Below are 23,417 nucleotides of genomic sequence, written 5' to 3'. Positions count from 1 at the left end.
TCCGTCCAGTTTCAAATCAACGACGGTCCATCCATCCAATTTCAAATCAACGACGATCTGCTCGTCCAATTTCAAATCAACGACGATCTATCCGTCCAATTCTAAATCAACGGCGATCTATCCGTCCAGTTTCCAAATCAACGACGGTCCATCCGTCCCACAATCTGCTTTCCCCAATAGAGTTGATGCTTTTGCAAAAGGATCATTCCCCAGGAGAGTCCACATTCTGTGATCTGTCTAAGACAGCGAAGCAACGGTCCATCCGTCCAGTTTCAAATCAACGACGATCCATCCGTCCAAATCCCAAATCAAACAGGTCTTTTAAAAATTCACATATTCTGAATAGCCTCGAAGAGGGTGTCTAGAAAACCTTTGACGTTACTTGTCTCCGGACAATGGTGCTTCAAGTGCCGTCAAAGGGGGGCTTCTGTAGACACCCCATTCTGGACTGTCTAGATAACGTTATTTGTCGATCCTTCATTACCCCAATGATGATTTTAGTCGAGAACAGTCTGAGGACGAAGGTGTGTTTGAGCTTTGAGCGTCCCAAACCCCTTTTCAAACCCATTGCAAACCTTTCAAACCAGAGCCAAACAGCCCCAGCAAAACCCAGCTGGCATACGCCAGTGTATTGGACGCGTACGCCAGTTAGCTGCCACGTGTCAGTCATCGACCGTTGACTCAGCTTTTACTGGCGCACGCCGGTCCATATGCGGCGCACACCAGTCAAACCCAGTCAAATCAACTTTATTCAGCCACATGGACGAGACTTTTGTGCCACCCTGACGTCGGCCACAGTAGCCCCTGATGATTATATCGGCCAGGCCCGCTCCCCCTCTCTCCTACACCCCCCATCAACTAGTCCCATGCATTTAATGCATGGGAAGGCTCCAACCTTGCCCCAACCAGCCAAACAAGGCCTTGGTCCCAGACTGATCTCAGTCTCTCTCCCCTATAAATATCCCCCTTGCATTCATTTGCAAGGGGTTAGCCTCATCAAGAAGCAAAAGCTCCCATCTCCTCTCTCCTTGCTCTTCTTCTCTCTTCTTCCATTGAAAGAGAAAAGAAGGCCATACACTTCCAAATACCCTGCTGACATACAGCCACCTTCTAAGCCTCCATCTTCAACCCATAAGTTCAATACCTCCTTCAAACCTCAATACAAAAAGGTATACCACCTTTACTTTCTTTTCTGTTCTCGACTCCTGAGGGGAACCAGCAAGGCCCAGGCTAGTAAACAATACTAGTCCTGGCCTTGGACTGGAAAAATACAACAATCGTATGAGGTGACGCATGGCGCACGCCAGTGACCATATGCCGTACGCCAGTCATGGCAGAACGAGCACTACTGGCGTGGGGATCATGGATCACCATTTCTGTCATTTTATCTTTCTGTCAATCACCCTCGCATGCTAAATAACCAGTTTACTGCTTTCTGTATATCTAGAACTATTTAGATGTGATAGTTATTGCCTACTCGTTATCTGTTCAAAAGGTCTCTGGGATCCTTCTGGTCGTGTTCCAGAACCCAGATGATGCAAAGCCAAGCATTGGATTAGGGTAAAACTGGCGCACGGTTGCCCACAACTGGCGTACGATAGTTGTCCCAGGATCCAGTGGCTGGCCCTTGCATCTTAGCTTAACCTCGGCCTATTTCCTGTCCCCCCACTATTTTGGGGTATTTCTTCTGTTTTTCATGGCTTGAAGCCATTTCATCTGTCTGTAAATATATTTATTTCTGCTTTATTAACTGCGTGGTTTGTCCTGGGTGTGCGCTGGTCCCTTTCCAGAGCCCAGAGGGTTGAGAACAAAGACTGAGCAAACAAACAAGTGGAGTACGCCATTTATGGGGTGGCGTGCGCATGTTCTGTCAGCATGCAGTGGCTCGGCCAGTGTATGCCGACACAGAATCTGCTCACGTCCCTGCAGGGCAGCGTACTTCAGGTTATTCAGTTTGCTCAGTGCTTGTTCTCAATCTATATTCAGCATTGCAATCAAGTCATCCATAAACCATTTTGTCACATAAATCACAACTTGTTATAGTTTTAACCCCCATTAACTGTTCCCCCGCCCTAACTGGCTAAAAGATGACCAAATGAGAGAAAAATGCAAACGTTTTTACAAAATGCCCGAGTAGAGACCAATCTCCGGATTGGGCGAGAGGGGTGCCATAAAACCCTTCCCCTCTCGTAACATGGCTCCCGAACCTCAGATATCGAAGGTGACGACGGACCGGTCTACGCCTTTTCAAAATCAAACAAACGTGGCAAACGTTTTCGAGTTCAGTTCCTTGGGTGTTTTCACCGCTAAAACCCGAGTGGCGACTCTGAATCGAGGCGTTTCGCCGCGCTTCTCCAAACAAAAAAAGGGCCGCACCCCAATTCCGCGAAGCAAAAATTTCCGGGGTGGCGTGCCCACAATCAAGCACATTTATCTTTAAAAAATTGGATTCTTCAAAATGGATGTACTTTAATGAAGTCTTGATCAGCTTCTAATTGAAATGAATTTTTACGTGATTGTTCGACTCGACGAACTCTTCATTTTAAACGAGTCAGGTAATTGAAATGAATCCAAAGCGGGGTCAGAAATGGCTGGACCGCTCCTCGTGCAGGCAACTATGTAACTTGAGACTATCTGTTTCCGACCATACAACGGATATCTATTCCCTCTTGCCCCGTGAAAGATTATTCTAGGGCATCATCACGGAGTATTGAATGTCTCTTCTTCCAAGACTAAGTGTATAGGCTTTGCATAAATGTATGTTGAGAGAGAGGTTGGGACATCTTCGCACATCTCTGTAGGAGGCCAACAAAAACAACGAACCAAGCACACGAACACAGGCTTGAACCCAATGACTTGTGCATTACTCTTATTTTTGTTAGGAGAATGACCAAAAATTCGTTAATAGTTACAGAATTAGAGAATATACATAAAAAATTCTTCCAAACAACTTTTAAATAAATAAGAACACACATTTATCCTATAACCAAGCACACGAACAATCATTGGCCATCGCTTGTCAATTGTCGTTGAAGCCCTACTGAAAGTATCCATTTTATATGTATTGCATCAATGGCAGAGGAAGGATTTAGATTCGGTGTTGACGCTGTTTAATGAAACTCCACTTGTATCGTTAAATATTTTTTGGTAAAAAATAAGATAAATGTTAAAGATAAAGTGAGTACAATATTGATTTTCAATGTATTGATTTTCGTTATAAACGAATAAAGGAAACTTGATTTATTTCTCTTGCTGTCTTTAAATGAAGCTATTAAAATATTTCTTTTAATCAACCAAACCATTCAATTGGTACATTAACATCAATTGTGCAAAAAATCAAGTTGGTTAAATACTAATAAGTGCCTCTATGAGTATAAAATAGCACTATTTACAAAACCAAGGTGACCCGTGTCACTTTCCTCGATTTAAAATTGTAGACTAGCCCTACTAATGGGATGCATCTCCCTGTAAAGTCATGCAAAGTGGCTAATCCGACCACTTATCTCAACAATCAACGGTTCAAATCTTAACTGAACAATGGACGGTTCAGATTTATATGTGCTTAGATTTGATCCGAACCGTTTGTGCCGAAATGAACAACCGGATCGGCCGCTCTGTACCCTCTCAACAGGGAGCTGCCAAGCAGCTTCCCCGGGTCCACCCCTGCTCTGGAATAGTTGCTTACATGGACCCATCAGGTGGACATTGAGAAGAATTGTTAGGTCAAAACAGATTGCCCACGTTGTCATAGGTCGACCGTTTTTTTTGGGGTAATTGTTGGTCGACCGTTTACACACCACTGTACAACCGTCCATAAATCCTGAGTTGACTTTGCTTCCAATATTGTTTTGGAGCTGATCATTTTGCTTCGAAAACATGGAAAATTATTTGAAATATAACTTTTAAATAATTAAAACCTTACATACAACATACAACCAATCAAACACTCCTGCTCCGGCGAACCAAGCGCACACAAGAACGGACTTCGGCAACCCCATCAGCAAGCTAATCCACAAACCTGAGACACACCTCAGTGACAGAACACCGCGAGTATGTGATGGAAATGGCAGAGGAAGTGCGGCGGTGGAGAAGACGAGAGGATCTAGGCGGCTGGAGGCGTAGGGCTAAAGCAAGGACAGAGGACGATGAAAGGAGGAGATAGATCTCCGATTAAACCGACGGAAAGAAAGCCCAAGAGGAGAGGAAAAGAAAGCCCCCCTCTCGTCGCCCCATATAGGGTAGAATCCTAGGGGGAGGGAGGGGAGGAGAATCTTTAGAGAAATTACTTTTCTAGTATTTGGGCAGATAAAAAAGAGTAGTGCTACAGGTACCGACGGGGTCGGTACCAAAATCGTAGGGACAGCCGTGCCAGGCCGTCTCCGGCCACCGGACGGCCGATCCGAGCCGTCCAAAAATTCTAAAAAAAAAAAACGAGCTAGAATCAACGGCATCCGAGGTGTGTAAGGTGCTTGATCCAAGTACCCTTTTTTCGTGTATATATGTATATGTTGATTCTCGCATGGGCCCCCTCGTTTTTTTTTTATAGAATTTTTGGACGGCTCGGATCGGCCGTCCGGTGGCCGGAGACGGCCCGGCGCGGCCGTCCCTACGATTTTGGTACCGACCCCGTCGATACCAATATCATTTCCGGATAAAAATACTCCATCCGTTTCAATTTATTGCGCCTATTTTGTTAATTTTACCATTTTTACCCTTTGACAGAATATTCAAATTTTGTAAAAAAAAAAAATTTCAACCCAAATTATGGTGTTGGAGCCAAATCCACAAGTTAGTCATGTGATTGAGCAAAGAATAATGTCAAATCCAATTTGCCGCCATTATTTGCTCCACTTTCCTTTTCAATCAGTTTTAAAATTTAGATCCGGGAGTTGTTGTGCTCTACTTTTATTTCTTGAAATTCTAACCTCTTTAAATGTCAAAAAAAAATGAGGGGTAAAGTGGTAAAATAAACATCCAAAAATGAAAAGTTTTGAAACAAACAAATCATTTTGGGATATCAAAATAGGAAATAGGCCCCGTTTGTTAACCTCCTTCAGCCTTGGGATTGGACTAACAATTCCAATGGCTTTCTAATCCCTTGTTTGGTAACCCAAAACTACTCCAGACTATGAATTCCAGGGGATTAACAAGACCCCAAATTGGGGGTATTAGAGCATCTCCAACCCATACTCCATTTCTTCATTTTGGAGGAAAAACATTATCCAACCCATCCTCTAAAACTCTCCTCCATTTGGGAGGATGAACTTTGATTATCTAAATATAGAGGATGAAGGAAAAAATAGAGAATCTCCTCCAAATATGTGTTGGAGTTGAGAACTAGAGTGTTGGGTTGGAGTTAAGATAAATAGTACAATCCTCTAAATCTACTTTTCAAATAAAATAGATTAATTTGATCATCTCAAATAAGATTTGGAGGGTGTTGGATTGGAGATGCTCTTAGTAATACCCCTCGGGACTTGGTATTTACAGTCCAATCCCTACCCCTTCTCATTACCAATCCCTTATCATTACTAATTTCTTCTATTAATCAAATCCTATCATATAATCTCATCTCAAACAAACATGATAATAATCTCATCATCTAATCTCATCACAAACAAATATACCCATTATCATTATCTATTCATTATCAATCCCTTCTCATTACTAATCTCAATTATAATTTCATCTCTTTACGAATCACATCCATCTATCACTATTATCAAACGGGGCCTAATAAAAGGCATAACAAAATAGTATGAGGAGTAGACATGAAGGAGCAATGCTAGGGCGCTTTCATTTAAAATTTTAACTTTTTAGAGAGAGACATATAATAAAATGTGATAAGACAGTCATCCAATTTCATCATTAGGGACATGTTCTAGTCTAATTTCAGTCACATCTATCATCTCCTTTCTAGCTTAGACATATTGCCTTAGGCCCAATATTGCCCTGACCAAAGGATTTGTCCTTTAAGAGGTCACATGGCGAATTTTACAAAAGTCAAATATTCTAGATCTTCGGTTGAAGATCTAAAATTAGTTGAGCTACCCTAGCCTTAGGAATATATCACCTTAAGACCTGATGGTTAGGACAAAAAGCCTCACATAAGGCGCCATTACTTAGTTTCAAATGAGTTAAGTGCACAGATTTTTTAACATAGATTCGGGCACATTGTTCAAACACGTGAATCCCTTTATTTTTTGCAAGTCACACGTGCATCGAATAATTCCAGACATAGAGGTGTCCGACTCTGTCCACGAAAAGTTATCTGCGGACTCGAAATTGATGGTTCATTTTTTTGTGCGCGTAACATAGAACATTTAAAATTACTCCAGAATTGATGTTTCACCCTTTTGGGGGTTATAAGAAATCAAAGGAAATCTCGGTAAATCCTTTGATTTCTTATAAAAACCAAAAAGACCGGTTAATGAATTCCAGTTTCTTCTCCAGGACTTGGGATGCTAGGTTTTAATTTAACTTTGTAAGTTTGTTGCATATTCCTATATAATCTGATATGCTACAAATACGTAATTACAGATATCATGATATGATAAAACTATTTTCTCATAAGTTTCAGATGGCATATATTCAGCCTGATAAAAAAATATGGGACTCCAAATATGCACGTAGACTACAGGTGTCCCTCTAAGGCTGTAAATGAATTGAGCCGTTCGTGAATTGTTTGAGGCTCGACTCGGTAAAGGCTCGTTCGAGTTTGATTCGTCTACTAAATGAACCGAACCTAAACCTCTTGCCAACCATACTCAATACGGGGAATTCAAAACTTTGCTGAACTTGTTGCCAACCATCGTGATGAATTTAACAAAGACGGCAGTGTTGATTTTGACAAAGGACCAGAGACGTCGAATTCGAGGCAGCCGTTACCAAACCGTATAAACCCACTTATGGATCGGTGGTTAGCCTACCGGATGTACAACCCCTCATAAAATATCAGTGGATGTGAATGTGAATGTGTTCAGTGCCGGCCCCGACATTTGGGTTGCTCAAGCCCGACCTCAAGCTTGGTTGCCCACGTAGTATTTTAAGTAAAAAAAAAAAAAACCATACAAGAAAAAAAAACTTACAATAACAAAAACAAGATTATATTGTGCCTTTAGCTTCAATTACATCAAAAATTCAAAATCAAAATAAAACTCGGTTATAGTGCTTTATGATTAGCACAATCTAATTCAAAGAAAACAACTTCTCCTTGCATTTTTTAAAGCAAATTCTTCAATTAAATCATCGTACTCTAACTTATCCAAGTACTCATTTTCAATTGAGATCATAACCAATCCACTTAATCTCTCCTGTGACATGGTAGTCTGAAGATATGTTTTTATCAACTTCAACTTCGAAAAGCTTCTCTCCGCCGAAGCAACTGTGACCGGAATAGTCAACAAAATTCAATAAGCAACCCAAACAATTTGGAAACCGCCATCTTTCCAATAAGACTTTATAAAATCAAGGATGTCAATCGATTTAGTTACTTCTCTCGGCAATATTGTTTTCAAATGTCTTAAGTTCTTGGAATAACTCCTTCCCATAAATATCACCACGTTGTTTGTATTCCAAGAAACTTTCTAATTTAGTGCAATGCTCCATCAATTGCTCTTCACTAACACTCTTGAATTTCGCATTAAACAAAAATCCAAAGATTGAGTCATAAAGTTCAAATTGCTTAAACCGGTCCTTAAGTGATGCAAGAGCTTGATCTATGATGAGGAGGAAATAAGAAGTTCTAAAACACTCTTCCGGTGATTGACTTCCGTGGGCATCCTCTACCACATCCTCATCAAATTGCTTTTTTCTTTGAACAACTCTTTTTTTTTGCAAATACCGGTTCAAAACCAACATCATGAGCAAGTTCTTTGGCTTCCTTCATCAAGTCTTCAAAACCATCTTTTCTAAGCTCTTCAAAGAATAAAATCAACTCTTTTATCCTTGTAATTGCATCTTCAATATCCATCTCTTCTCGTTGAAGAATTTTGCTAACTTGATTAACTTTGTCTAAGATTTTGTACCAAATACATAAGCTAATCAAGAACTCAAGATCCTCCAAAGCATTCTTGCACAAGCCTTTAGCTTCTGAAAACACAATATCTTCTTTAAAAACATTTGCAATTTCGATCAATGCATCTCTTAATTCCGGTGCTTGATTTCTTATTGCTCTAACACTCTCAACATGACTTTCCCAACGAGTAACTGACAATGCCTTTGGTGTCAAACCCTTCACATATGCTCTAAGAATATCCCACCGTTGTGTTGAACCCGAAAACAAAGTATAAACTTTTTGCACATATCCAAAAAAGTCTCTTGCTTTTGCACTAGATTTTGCCATATCACATAGTGCAAGGTTTAAACTATGACAACCACATGGAATATAGAATGCTCTGGGATTTACATCAAGTAGCCTTTTTTGTACACCTTGATTTTTACCTTTCATATTTGAGCCATTGTCATAACCTTGTCCTCTTATATCATCAATGTTGAGTTTAAGATCAACCAAAGCTCCTTCAAGTCACTTGAAAAGCCCAAGCCCCGACGTGTCATGAACCTTAATAAATCCATGAAAGAATTCCTCCACCTTGACTTTACTTTCATCCTCAACATCCACACATCTTATAAAAATCGACATTTGCTCATCATGACTAAGATCAGGAGTACAATCAAGGATAACCGAAAAGTACTTTGCTTTTAAAATCTTCTTCAAGATTTTATCTTTAATCTCTTTCGCCAACAAGCTTATCAATTCATTTTGAATTTTGTGGCTAAGATAATGATTTTGAATCTCTTTATCTACCACACGTCGAAGGTGCTCTTGCATGATAGGATCAAACTCTGCAACAAATTCAATAAGTTGACAAAAAAGTCCATTATTCTTCTCATAAATCTTCTCATTAGTTCCACGGAATGGCAAACTATTTCGAGAAAGAGTCTTCACAACCCCAATTATTCGAACTAGTATCATCTTCCAACGAACTCTCTCTTTGTTGATTTGATCTTCCATTTTCTTGTCAATTGTTGCTTTTTGTTGAAGTCCCTTTTGCAAGTCCACCCACCTCACGACATTGGTGATATGTTCTACATTCCTTTTATGGTCTCTAAGCTTTGTAGGAAGGTTATGCCAATCCCTAGTTTCCTCTCCGGCCAAACTAGTTGTCATTGTTTTATGCTTGAATAACTTGCAACAAAAACAAAAGGGTTCCTCATGAACGTTACCCGTATTTGCGCCACTAGCTTCTTCATTAACACCTTTATCACTAAGATCATTATTCACATCATCCTCCCCAAATTCTTCATCACTTGCTTCTTCAACTTGACTTGAAAGAAGAGATTTTTGTTCTTTCGCATTAAATAGACTAGATATTGAACCCACTAGTGATTTTTCCATTTCATCTTTTCGTTGCCTCACTTTTCTATTTTGAGACCCGGATTTTTGTTTGCGCACTCTCACTCTATTCTTGTCATTCTCGTTGTTCGTCATGGTACCTATATTAGTACACCTCGTCAATCAAAAACCCAATACAAGTACCAGATATAAGAAGAAGAAAAAAGAGAAGGGAGGTGAAAAGGGAATCAAAAGGGATGAGACTTCATTTGCCCCAAATCTTTCATACCTCGTTCAAACCTAATTGAGTTTGTACAACCAGTTGCAAAAGGCGACAACAATAGTACGAAATGTGCACCACCCTTCTATCTTGCCACATTTCCATCTCTTCTCTCACTCGCGTAAAGCACCAGTTTAAACCCCACTAAGAGGAAATCATCCATAAGAAGAACACAATAAAACCTTGACACAAGCTATGGCGAAATTGTGGCGTATTAACAAATGATGCGCAAACCATCGTCTGTGTCCTCTGGGACCCTTCCCATCTGATTCTCAAAGCTCTGCATCTTCATCCCCTGAGCGAAAGTGCTCGATTCGGGCGACATCAGTCTGTAGGTTAAAGATAAAGTAACCAATTACAAGAAAAATTACATAACACAATACCCCCAGTGTTCTAGGCAATGTATACTGAAAGAATGCAAACCCTTAGGTATCCAAACACTTGAGTTTTATAATCCTCTGCATTGTAACAGGTGATCAAACACTATGTAGTCATCTAGGACACAACGACACACAGGTAGAAGGCGGGCGGACACCAATGAAGCACTCCCACTCCCAAATATTGCCGTATCCATGTCAGACACACCAGAGGCACGCGACACGTCGAGTACTTGCGGGGACACTATCGGACACGCCACGACGCCAAATGGGTTGAACTCAAAATTTTTAATATTGTTATGGCGGGGCATGCCAGAGACACACGAGGGTGATTTTTATATATTGTGAAATCTTGCTCTGGTTTGAATATCTATAATTTAAAAAGTATTTGGGGGCAAAAGTGGAATGTAAAAACGTGTGTGTGCCTGCATATGCCATTGTCGATAATGTATTAGATAGGAATCCAAACCTAAATATTTAGGGGTTACAATGGTTTCATTGGTTTGCCTAACTAAAATTAATTTAAAATATTATTGTCATGTCTCCTGTCGTGTTTGTGTCATCATCTTTTGACAACTTCCGCATCCCATATCCGTGTTTGGGTCCGCATGCGTGCTACGTAAGCGGGCACACAAGGCGCGGTATTATATGCGTAACGTAACCCATTCGGATTGACTTTGGCTCTTGTATTGGGGTTGTTTTCATGGTCATTAACCTTAATTGGCTACAGAGTATTGGTTGGGACACATCATCGCCATTGTTACCTTTATGGAGGATGCATCCCCTTGATACAACCTTCACAACACATCCAACTTACGAAACCAACTAGTACATTATGATTCATAACATTATGGTCACGAATGCTGATGCTCAAATATTTCTATTTATGATCATCTTCTGATTTGTTTATAACTAGTATTTAAAAAAAGGGAAAAGTCCACTTTAACTCCCTATGGTTATTGCCATGTGCGGATATCCCTTCATGGTTCAAATAACCTACCTGTGGTTTTGAAAATATGCGGATAGACCTCCTGCCGTCATGTTTTCGATCCATATTAACGGACACAACATTAAAAGACTGATATACTCTCATCATGTCCTTTGATTCTTCTTCTTTTTTAAATATAATCACATCATCCCCTATACCAAAAATTGAAACCAAACCGTTGATATTGTAAATTTTAACGAGTACTACATCTATGCCAAAATTCAAGTCAATCAAAAAATGAAAAGCTCATGGTCGAATAAATTTTGTTATGAAATTAAAATTTCAAATTTGAATTTGCTAAAAATTAGATCACTGAGTTATTGATGTTTGATCGAGATGATTTTTTTACAGAGATACTCTATTCTTTATTTAATATATTATGAATAACTCAGATTACATTCTAGATGCGTGTGAGATACACCTCCGTTAGTATGGATGGAAAGCATGACGGCAGGGGGTCTATCCGCACATTTTCAAAACCACAGGTAGATTATGTGGTCAGTTTTGAACCATGAGTAGGGTATCCGCACATGGTGATAACCACATGTGGTGAAAGTGGAATTTGCCTTTAAAAAAAGTCACCGTACCACTGAGTTAAATTTTTTTTTTTTAAAGTGTTTTTGCGCAACATTAAGTCAATATTCAAAATTAAAACACAGAAGAAGGCTTGGGAGGAGTGAACGCACATTTTGAACACAAAATTCAACCTAAGGAATTATTTTCTATTTTACCCATCCTGGTCAATCTAACTTGTGCATCTTAAAATGTTCAATTCTTCATTACCTAACACGTCCTTTGTCTGTAGTACGAGAGGGAGAAAACAAATTTACATTGAACTCCGGTAATAAATACTTTATGAAAGAAACACGCATCTTAAAGATGTTAGTAAGAAAAGTTTGTAGAAGCTTCTCAATAATAATTGGGTTGAAGATACTCTTACATGCCGGATAAAGTAAAAATGTCAACTTTTTCCATTCAGTTACACGTGAGCACAAGTCGAACTTAATACTTCTACTCACACCAACCACTTACCCCCTATGCAAATATCTAAACTTGAGGGTTTTGAGCTATGCCCAACGATAAAAAAACTATAACTCCATCCTTTTATCAATGCATTTCTATCATGTTTTAAAAAAAAACACATCCTTTGTTGGAGAGGAAAAAAAAAAATCAACTGCGCGCGGGATTAGCGTGGAGGGTCCTTTGTCCATCTAGTACCTATGTGATGCTGCGGTGAAGGACTCGCCTTTCCAGGCAATAGCTATGGCTCATACCGAACATTCCACAGCAGGTCAGAAACTTTTATGGTCACCCCAGGGGGTTGCTGCGATGATCGTGCCATACCATACTTTTACCGTTCAAAAAAATCTTTATATGCCAGATTGTAAATCTATCTTTCTAAAAGCAAGAGTGATTGAACAGGTCAGATCATGATAACCTTGGTATCTAGAGAAGTAATTTGCAATTGAACAGACAAACGAGAAGAAACTAAAAAGCAGAAGCTTTCCCTCGCATGAACATGTCATCCGTGATCTCATCAAGTCAAAATAAGAATGAAAAGTCACGAAATAAGGAATACCAACCCAACCCCAGGTGACATTATTTAAATTTTCATCAAACTTTATTTTGACATCACCACGTCGTCACAGTATCCAATTCCCATCAAATGTTGCCCAACCAAAGAACATATGAGAAGGAAAACCAGCGCAGGCTGCGCAGCCCCACCTCACAGAGTTGTCATCCTGTTTCTCCACAAAAGTGCAAAAACCGAATAGGCTTGTGTTGCGGGCGTGTCAAGGCGGATTTGCTATCCAAATTTATATCAAGGCCTCGAAGCTTCAATCTGACTTGTAATTGAACGAAAGTGCATGGCCTAAGGGTAAAACCGTGAGGAGGTTCGTAGTTTGCCTTTGCGGAATAAGGACTTAGTATTTCCTAACCATGTGGAAAATGGAAAGAAAAGTAGAACAATGCCTAAAACATAATTAAAAAATGACTTTATTAACGGTTTAACAAAGTTTGATTACAAGGAAATGAAATAAAATATAGGCTTGGCTAGATTGAACAGGAAAATAAAGATAATTGAAAGATAAATTGGATAAACCATAGGCTTGATGGTCGTGGATTTTTGCCAAGGCCTTCAACTCTGGTATTTATAGGTAGAAGTTCCAGCCCTTGAGCTACTTGAACTACTTCCACAGGCCTTCATGCATGGCTGCCAAGTTTCATTCTGGTAAAAGCTTAGGCTTGAGCTGCTTCTACTTCCTCCAATGAGTGATTGTTATCTGTCTAAGTCTTGCTCTTCACTCCAAGAAATCAGCTGAGGCCTGAAAGGCCTTAAAAAAACCCTCATTTCCTGTATAAAAACTTGTAAAAGGGCAAAAAGCAATTTTGGCTGCGCAGAATCACGAAGTGTCACGACCCCGACTCTAGGAACTTGTGTCGAATCATCGTGACCGGCCGATGAGTCCTAATGCTCATCCAGGCCTCTTTTTTTTTTCTTTTTTCAAAAAATAAATCAATTTGGAGACAATAGCTTGAGAAAGACATAACTATTTTATTTCAAAAACACTTATTAAGTTTTATTACAAAACCCAAGTCTTCTGAAAGAGAACATCTTTATAATATCTACACAAAAGTACAACAAGCATGTCCCAGGGCAGCAGCAACTCCATCTCTATTCTTCATTATCTGTGAAAAATATTAATTTTCATAAGCCGAATGCTCGTGTGAGATACAAATACCAAAGTTGCACGTTTTATACCATGGAAACAATTCTTAACATCAATGCTTGCATAATCTGAAACAAATAATCTTATGATGTTCATCCAACAGCCTAATCTTTCTGTAGGGGAGCGACCCCTCTTGCTGTGTGAAATGATCAAGTCACTGGCCACTAGGACCCTGTTCTTTCCGTCCGTATAACTCCCTTTTGTGTTATGGTATCTTTTTAAGCGTTCCCCAAACTCGGGACAACTGTCTGGATGAATCAATAGGTCATCTCCTTTGTCTGACAGCTTCCATTTTCTAGCTTAAATTTTAGAGCGTCATCACCTTTGTCTGACGTGCTTCTAATCTTTAACATGAAAAATTTGTCATTCTTTTTCCATGGCATATCTAAAAAAAATTGTAATCTTTTCTCAATATAAAATCATGCTACTTTTATAAAAGAAAATCTTGTAACTAGAGTATAAGTATCTCACCTTAGAATTATCTGTTACGTATACTCGTTAACCTCCGGACAACGTAGTGAAAGCTCGGCGACGGAAAAATAAGACACGGCTTGGAGTAGACTGTAGAGCACTTCTTTCTTCCCTTTATTATTTGCCAACTACCATTCAGTACCAACCTCACACATTCCTTTTTCCTCTTTTTTTTTTCTCTGCCGTATAGTAATAGTAGAAATTCCTTGCTATTTTTAGCCATGCACAAGAATAGAACTCCTATTTATAGGGTTTCCCAATTTCCCTAAACTTGACACCTAATCCACCAAGTGTCATCACATGTGTGAGGTGTCATTCTCTTGTAAGTGTAAGCCAAGCTATAGGAATGACTTGGCTAAGCTACATTAGCTATAGACTAATGTGGCAGATATACAATTTTCCCTCCTCTTTTTTTTTTTTAACTCCTATAGCATAATAGAAACTACTACATATATGGTATATTTACACGTACTTAAGACTAAGACATTTGTATTTCACCCTTCCTTCTTTTCTTTTTTTTTTGTTGCTCGTTCATTGCACGAAAATTTCTTTCAATTTTCCGTTCGAAAATTAAACTAAATAATTTAATATGCCTGTCCCAACGTTGCCTTTATATTAAACTGAACCACGTACGAATTTTGGGTCGGGGTGTTACACAAAAGCCTTTTGAGCTACTTGGGAAGGCCTAAGTTGCTTGGGATGTCTCCATGCATGGCTGTCATATGTCTTAAGCCTTGCTTCATGCTGACGGATAGTAGAGACTCAGGTCTTGAGCTGTTTGTAAGCAGCTTCCCCCTGCCATGCAAGAACATTCTAGGCCTTTGAGCTGCTTGTGAACAGCTTGCCCAGACCTGCCATTTAAAGGCCATATGTGACGTTTTTAAAGAAGTAGGCCCATCTATTACGTGGGCTTGAACTTGAGGAGTATCATAGGCCTCTTCTCTTTGTAAGTCATGCGAGCCCAAGTCTGGAATGAAAATTTGGGTTTTAACTGATTTAGGCCCACTTAGAAGGCCTTATTATTTTTAAGAACTGGATAAAACACTTAGATCTAGTGGGTCAATCCAAGTCTTCGGCCAATCTTGGGCTTGGGCTAGTGATAATGAAATCTTAGGCATAAATTTGGCCCAGGCCTTTGAAAACTCAACTCGATCAATGGCGTTCAAATCGGCCCGATTTCGTGGATGAACGATCATGAGACTTTTCAAGGCCTGAGACCATCGCTCTAGGCCTTCTTCTAACCAACAAATTGATTTTCTGAATTTTGGCCAAAAATGAGTGTAAACACATTCTTCAAACACAAAGGTCTGAAATGTTTATAGTCATGGGCTTACTACATACTCAATTTAGAGGGACCCACGGTAATTCACGATTTTCATAAAATTTCCTTGAACAATTACGAAGTAAAAGAATTTTTCAATTTTCCTAGAACAGAAACGAAAAAAGATGACGCAAAAACTAAATATCCCCTTCTTGCCCCTCAGGTACAAACCTGCTTCAATGTCATAACGTGAGATCAAAAAAAAAAAAATCATCAAAATTGTCACCACCACCAACTCTCATATTTGGCAACACTAGAAGCAATCAAAGTCCCAAACACACCGACCTATTTTTCATTTGATTCTTCCTCCTGTTCTTCCCTTTTCGATCCATCCCGATTAAGCCCATCACCTCCTTTAAGTCGAATAAGGCTTTCAACACCCATCACCGTTTCAAAGGAGTCCGGTAAACCACGGATTTCGATATTCTTAACGGTGTTATGTTCAAGATTAATTTCATACCAAATGAACTTTTTATTGTCCTGAGCCATCAGGATTTCGCAACCATTCAATAGGCTAAAGGGATCACAAACCCAAATGACCTAATCACTTCCTGTTCCACGGAAAGCGGTTTGCTCCATGATTCCTCCACTCCATAATCCTTCATCACCCACACATCAGATCGGACTCTGTAAGAAGTGGCGGTTATGCAAAGACACCCATCCAACACTGTAGGGAGGTATTCCCGAGCAGATACATTTAGCTACCGAACACGTGATGTTTAGGAACACGTGGTAAATACGACTGGACTTATCGTCGAGCAGTTCGGTGAACAGCGATATGGACCAGTGATATGAGAAGTCATGGCTATAAATAGACTGTTCGGTTATGATACAGCCGAACAGATGATGTAAAGAACCTAGCACGTGATACGAGTGTGATACGAGTGATCACGGGTTGAAAGCAATGCAATCGATATCCGAATAAATGGTACGTGGGACCATAGTTTGAATATAGACAGGACAGTCATCATGCTAAACAAGTGTTCGGCAATATGGACCAGTGACATGAGAAGTCAATGGTCCAGGAAGGTTGTACGGGCTCAAGGACCAGTTACATGTGAGGTAATTGGTCCAAGCCGTCTGTTCGGCTATGAGACGGCCGAACAAAGATGGAACTCCAATCGAGAGTAGGAGCAGAGAGAATACTCTGGAAGATTCCAGAATAGTCATGTCTCATATAGGGATAAAGATCCCAAGAATATAGGATCTGAGAAAGATACCCAACGAGTATGGGATGTTCGGCTCTTAATGGAAAAGAATCCTAAAAAGACTCTTTTCTATAAACTGTTAAAGGAAACGAGACTCCTTGATATCCTGGGTTTCCTATACGAGTTAGGATTCCTGTGGCAACAAGGATGCTTGGACAGCAAGCATCCATAAATCTATTAATATGAGGTAAACCTAGAGGAAAAAGGTACGCAATACGTTGCATTATTATTGCTTTCCTACTGATAATTAGGGCTGAGTTTTCTAGTACGTGATACTAACAAAGGCATCGGAGGGCCTTTGCCACGAGGGGCAAAGGTGCACTCACCCCCTGTCTATTTTGCAGATTAGGGTTCAGACGTCGAGCTAGGGTTCCGGTGAATAGGCACGAATAAGCCGTTGCAATCCAGTTGATCCGAAGCGTCAATTGTTTTCATCCCCCTACAATTGGCGCCGTCTGTGGGAAACGAAGGAATTCCCTTTTGAAATACGACCATGGTGGAAGTAACTCCAGCAACACCGCATGAACCAAAAGATGTGTTAGATGAGGGAATGGACAAATCCCCACCTGGGGCTCCGAAAAAGCCCCAGGGTGGGCACAAGAGGAACACGAGTAAGGACCGCCCCCTTACCGTGCATCATAACTCCAAAAATAGAGGAGATGGAGAGACGGCTTCGAGATCCACGAGAAGGAGTAAATCCCATCAAAGGGATGAATCGATCGCGCACTCCAGGAGTGTGCACCATAGCGACGACGTTCTTGATGTGAAGAGGCAAGAAGTCGAGGAGTATGCTCGTCTGATTAAAAAACGAGAGCATGAGATCAGAGAATTGGAAAGAATTAGGGAGCATCCGGAGGATTCTGGCCTGTCTCGAGGAAATTCTAGAAGCAGTAGGTATGCTATGGTACAATACAGAAAAGATCCTTCACGAGGAAGAAAGAGCAGAAGTCCTGTCATAGGGCGTCATGAAGCTTCTCCACGAAAAAGGGGAAGAAAAAGTAGAAGCCGAACACCAGAGAGAAGGACTTCTTCATGAAAAAGGAGGAGCAGAGACCGGAGTTCTACCCCCGAGGAAGAGGACACGAGAAAGCATCATCGAGACAGGTACGAGAGACCTGATGCTGATTGGGTCAAGACTTCGGCCCACAAGTCAAAGGAGCAAGAGGATGGGACAGCAACTGCACGAGAAGCAGCACGCAAGGCCCTGAGTAATATTGCAGCCTCTCCCTTTACGAAGAGGCTACAAGAAGCAAGGTTGCCGAGCAGAGTGAAGCACGGTGCATTCGTACTTTACGAGACAAATACGGATCCCGTAGCTCACATACAGCATTACCAACAGGCCATGTTTATGCATGAGGGGGATGATTCCATCTTGTGCAAGATGTTTCCCTCCAGTCTTGGCCAGGTGGCTTTATCCTAGTTTCATAAGTTGGCCCCACAATCCATACGAGGATGGAGGCAGTTGGCAGAGGAATTCACTGCTCGGTTCTTAACGAGCAGAAAGGCCCCAAAGACTTTTGAAAGTCTTTCCACCATGAAGCAGGAGGAGAACGAGCAGATCAGGGATTATGCAAAGAAGTACTGGGAAACTTTCAACGAGATTGAAAGTTGCAGTGAAGAGTATGCAATTGCTACGTTCAAAACTGGTTTGCCTGTTCGGGGGGAGCTGCGCCGTTCATTGAATAAACATCCAGTAGCCACCTTGGCTAAATTGATGGAACGGATAGAGCAACACGCCAGAATGGAGGATGACATACTCCGTGAGGATGGCAGGACGGTTGCCGAACAGCAGAAGGCACTTGCCAAAAAGGTGGATAAGCCAGAACCCAAGTCTTACAAAGACAGAAGGGAGTACGGGCAGGCTAGAAAGGAGGCATACAAGGACAAGCAAGCTCCTGACCCCAAGTCCTTCTTTTCTATCACTACGGTTTGGAAAGAGCCAATATACAGGATTCTTTATCGAATAAAGAATCAGCCATATTTTAAATGGCCCCCAAGTCTAGGTGGAGACAAAGATGCAAAACGTGCTACGAATCAGCACTGCAGTTATCACAAAGATTGAGGCCATATGACCGAGGATTGTGAGGTATACAAGAGGCACCTTGATGATTTGGTCTCTCGGGGCTATCTCAAAGAGTTTATCCAAGAGGACCCTAAAGAGAAAGGGAAGGCCATGGAACTGGGTTACGAGTAACACCCTAAAGGCGTGATCCATATGATACATGGGTTGGCTGCACCTTATACAAGGAGTGAGGTGAGAGGCTGTTGCAAAGACAGGTCAAGCATGATCAGCACGTGATGCGGTTGGGAAACAAGAGAGGGCGAGAGACTAATGCATGCAACGAGAGCATGGCATTCAGTGACGATGATTTGGCGGAGGTCCAAATACCCCACAATGATGCATTGGTCGTAACCCTACGAGTTGGGGAATACGACATCGAAAGAATTCTAGTGGACTCGGGGAGCTGTACAGAGGTGTTGTACTATGATGCATTCAAGAAGCTGGGCCTGGCCCAATCAGACTTAGAACAATCAACAACACCTCTAATTGGGTTCGGTGCAGGAGCAGTCTGGCCCCTAGGAAAGGTGACTTTACCTGTTCGGGCTGGATCTGTGGTGTTAAGAACAGACTTTTTGGTAGTCGATGTCCCATCTTCCTATAACGCGATTATAGGGAGGACATGGTTGCACAAAATGAGAGCAGTCTCCTCAACATATCACCAGATGGTGAAATTTCCAGGATCAAATGGGATTGAAGTCCTTAAAGGAAACCAGAAGGTAGCACAACAATGCTTGATTTCCATCATCAAAACAACCCCAAAGGTCCACCATGTTCTCACACTAGAAGTACCAGATCAACCAACCATCGAGGATGTTGGGAGAAGCCCGGCTGAAAAAGTGGTTGAGGGCCTGGAGAAGATTCAGATCAACGAGATTGATCCTGAAAGATATTTTTTGATTGGGAAATCATTATCAGCAAACGAAAAGGCTGAGTCAATAAGATTTCTAAGGGAATATATTGATGTTTTTGCATGGGTGCCAGAGGAAATGCCCGGGGTGGATGCAGACGTGATCTGTCATCATTTAAACATTGACCCTCAACACAAGCCGATCATTCAGAAAAAACGAAGGGCTGCCGCGCAGCATGTAGATGCAGTGATTGAAGAGGTCGATCGTTTATTGGAGGCCAAGGCAATACGTGAAGTCTATTACCCAGAGTGGTTATCCAACACTGTTGTGGTAAAGAAGAAGAACGGAAAGTGGCGTGTCTGCGTGGACTTCACAGACTTGAACAAAGCATGTCCTAAGGACAGTTTTCCTTTGCCTAGGATTGACCAATTGGTTGATGCAACCTCTGGCTACGAGCGAATGAGTTTTCTCGATGCATATCGAGGATATCATCAGATTGCTATGTTTGAACCTGATCAAGAGAAGACTTCGTTCATCACACCACGAGGGTTATACTGTTACAGTGTCATGCCGTTTGGGCTGAGGAATGCTGGGGCTACATACCAAAGACTTGCAACCATTATGTTCAAGAAGCTCATCGGGAAGACTTTGGAAGTTTACATAGATGATATGGTGGTAAAGAGTCGAGAAAAGGGAGGGCATATTTCTGATCTAAAGGAAGTGTTCGAAATTCTGAGGAAGTATAAATTAAAGCTCAACGCCTCGAAGTGTGCGTTTGGAGTTGGTTCAGGAAAATTCCTGGGCCATTTGGTAACTTTGAGAGGGATAGAAGCAAATCCCGATCAGATTGATGCCTTACAAAGACTACAGAGTCCCAAAACTACCAAGGAATTCCAGAGACTGACTGGAATGGCAGCAGCACTTAACAGATTCATCAGCAGGTCAAGTGACAAATGCAGACCCTTTTTTTAGTTATTGAAAAAAAGGGAGGGATTTGAATGGGGAGCAGAATGTGAACAAACTTTCCAGGACCTGAAGAAGTACTTGGCCGAGCCCCCACTGTTGTCAACTCCACAGCCTGGTGAGTCTTTAATTCTGTACTTAGCTGTTTCCGAGCATGCAGTAAGTGCAGTCTTGTTGAGGGATTTGGAGATCGAACAAATCCCCATTTATTATGTTAGCAAGACATTGTTGGATGCAGAGACGAGATATCTGCCTTTGGAAAAACTTGTCCTGGCACTTAGGACAGCAACCAGGAAATTGCCACACTACTTCCAAAGCCATAAGGTTGTGGTTTATACTGAGTATCCATTAAAATCACTGCTTCGAAAGGCAGATTTCTCGGGAAGGATCTCGACGTGGTCCGTAGAATTAAGTCAGTATGATCTCGAGTATCAGCCACGCACAGCAATTAAAGGCCAGGTGTTGGCTGATTTTGTGGCAGAGTTTTCCCCCACTGTTGCTCCCTTGCCTCCTACGAGAAAGGAACAGGCAGCTAAGACATCATCCTTGAAGGATCAATCCGTAGCCGAACAGGATCCCAAAGAATGGAAGTTATTCGTTGATGGATCAGCGTGCAATACTGGTTCTGGAATTGGAGTTGTCCTCTTTCCTCCTCAAGGAGTTCTCATTGAACTCTCTGTTCGGCTTGGATTCAGTGCATCGAATAATGTGGCTGAATATGAAGCACTCTTGGCTGGGTTAAGAAGTGCGAAGACCCTTAAAGCAGAAAGGGTCAGGGTGTATTGTGATTCCCAGCTTGTTGTGAATCAACTGTCCGGCGAGTACGAGACTCGGAATGTAAAGATGGTAGCCTACGTGCAGGCAGCAAAAGACTTGCTTGATACCTTCGAGAGGGTATATATTGAGCAAATAAGTTCTGGACAGAATGCTCATGCAGATTCTTTAGCTTGGTTGGCTGCAGCAGTACCAACAGAGTTCAAAAGAAGGGTGGCAGTAGAATACCTAAATGAGCCTAGCATTGGGAAGAGTGTAGATTTGGTCTTGGACGTGAACCAAGGACCAAGTTGGATGGACCCAATCATGGAGTTCTTACGAGACGAGATACTCCCTTCTGATAAAAAGGAGGCCCACAAGATAAGGGTCAAATCTGCTAGGTTTTGGCTGTCCCCAGAGGGTAAGTTGTATAGGAAATCCTTTACGGGTCCCTATTTGCTATGCGTACATCCTGAGATGGTACAGAAGTTCCTTCATGAAATCCACGAGGGAACGTGTGGGAGCCATGCTGGAGGCAGATCTATTGCCCACCGAGCAATTACGCAAGGCTATTGGTGGCCACACATGCAAGAAGATGCAAAAGTGTATGTAAAGATTTGTGAGAAGTGTCAAAAATTCTCACCAATGATTCGAACACCCGCCGAAGATCTGGTGCCTTTGACAAGTCCCTAGCCTTTTGCTCAATGGGGGATGGATATCGTGGGTCCATTGCACAAAGCAACTGGGAATCAATGGGGGATGGATATCGTGGGTCCATTGCACAAAGCAACTGGGAATCGAAAATTCCTGCTTGTTGCAACTGACTATTTTACAAAGTGGATTGAGGCAGAACCACTGGCCAAAATCACTGAGCCTGTGATAGAAAGGTTCGTGTGGAAAAGCATCATCACTCGTTTTGGGGTCCCTTATTCATTGATCACAGACAATGGATCCCAATTCCAAAAGAAATTCAAGGCATTTTGTGCCCAATATGGAATAAGAAATTTTTATTCCACCCCAGCCTACCCACAGAGTAATGGGCAAGCAGAGGCATCCAATAAAACTATCCTAGATGGGATAAAGAAGAGGTTGGACAAAGCAAAGGGAAAATGGCCTGATGAGTTACCGTTAGTTTTGTGGGCTCACCGAACAACGCCCAGGAGGTCTACAGGAGAGACCCCCTATTCGTTGGCATTTGGAACAGAGGCTGTCATACCTCTGGAAGTGGGTCTGCCGACCAACAGGACAGCTTTGGTTGAAAGTGGAGGCAATGATAGGGCCCTTCAAATCGAGCTTGACCTTGCCGAGGAGAGGAGAGAACAAGCCTTGGTACATCTTGCTTCTTACCAAGAACAGCTGATGAAAAGCTACAACAAGCATGTTCACCCTCGAGAATTTGGTGTTGGGGACCTTGTGCTACGAAAAGTGCTCGGCAACACCAAGGTGGCTAACGAAGGCAAGCTGGGGGCCAACTGGGAGGGCCCATATAGAGTAACTGAGATTATAGGCATAGGAGCTTATCGATTGGCAGATTTGGATGGTGATCCAATTCCACGGCCTTGGAATGTTCATAATTTACGAAAGTTCTTTGTTTAGAAGTATTAAATCCTGTTTTGGATTTACACTACGTGATTGTGTGGGAATTACGAATATAATTCCTTTGTTCTAGTTTTGATTATTTTTTAAAAAAGGGTACGAGTAACGCCCTCTTGCGTTTTACAGATTATGAATAACATCACTTCTTTCGAATAACTGTTGTGGTATTTAAATACGAACTACGAGCTTGGTTCTCCTTATTCGTATTGGGGAGCAGGGTGTACCTTTTGAGTATGTGAAACTTAAAAGTTTTATACATTTTTAAATACGTGGCACTTAACGAATACAAGTACGAAACACTTGTATAGAATCCCAAGTATGTGAAACCTGGGTATACATTTGAATGCAAGTATGAACACACTTGTATGTATTTTCTTAAAAAGTACGTGATACTTAGCAAGTATGAAAATACTTGTGTGTTTTCTTTTAACAAATACAAGTACGAAATACTTGTATGGACGTTCAAAGTACGAGATACTTATAT

At 41.4% G+C, this 23,417-nt stretch overlaps 1 protein-coding gene across 1 annotated transcript; it reads right to left on the bottom strand.

Moving 5' to 3' along the window:
* Positions 1 to 8,524: 8,524 nt before the first annotated feature.
* Positions 8,525 to 9,151, bottom strand: LOC131326738 (uncharacterized). The gene has a single exon (XM_058359604.1). The coding sequence runs from the start codon at positions 9,011 to 9,013 to the stop codon at positions 8,525 to 8,527; it is 489 nt and encodes a 162-aa protein (XP_058215587.1). The 5' UTR covers positions 9,014 to 9,151.
* Positions 9,152 to 23,417: the final 14,266 nt, after the last annotated feature.

Source organism: Rhododendron vialii, chromosome 5a (assembly GCF_030253575.1).
Source record: "Rhododendron vialii isolate Sample 1 chromosome 5a, ASM3025357v1".
Classification (NCBI taxonomy): domain Eukaryota; kingdom Viridiplantae; phylum Streptophyta; class Magnoliopsida; order Ericales; family Ericaceae; genus Rhododendron; species Rhododendron vialii.
This window is presented reverse-complemented; position numbering and strand designations above follow the sequence as displayed.

Coding starts and splice junctions, on each gene's coding strand:
- LOC131326738 (XM_058359604.1), bottom strand. CDS start 9,013: ATGGAAGATCAAATCAACAAAGAGAGAGTTCGTTGGAAGATGATACTA.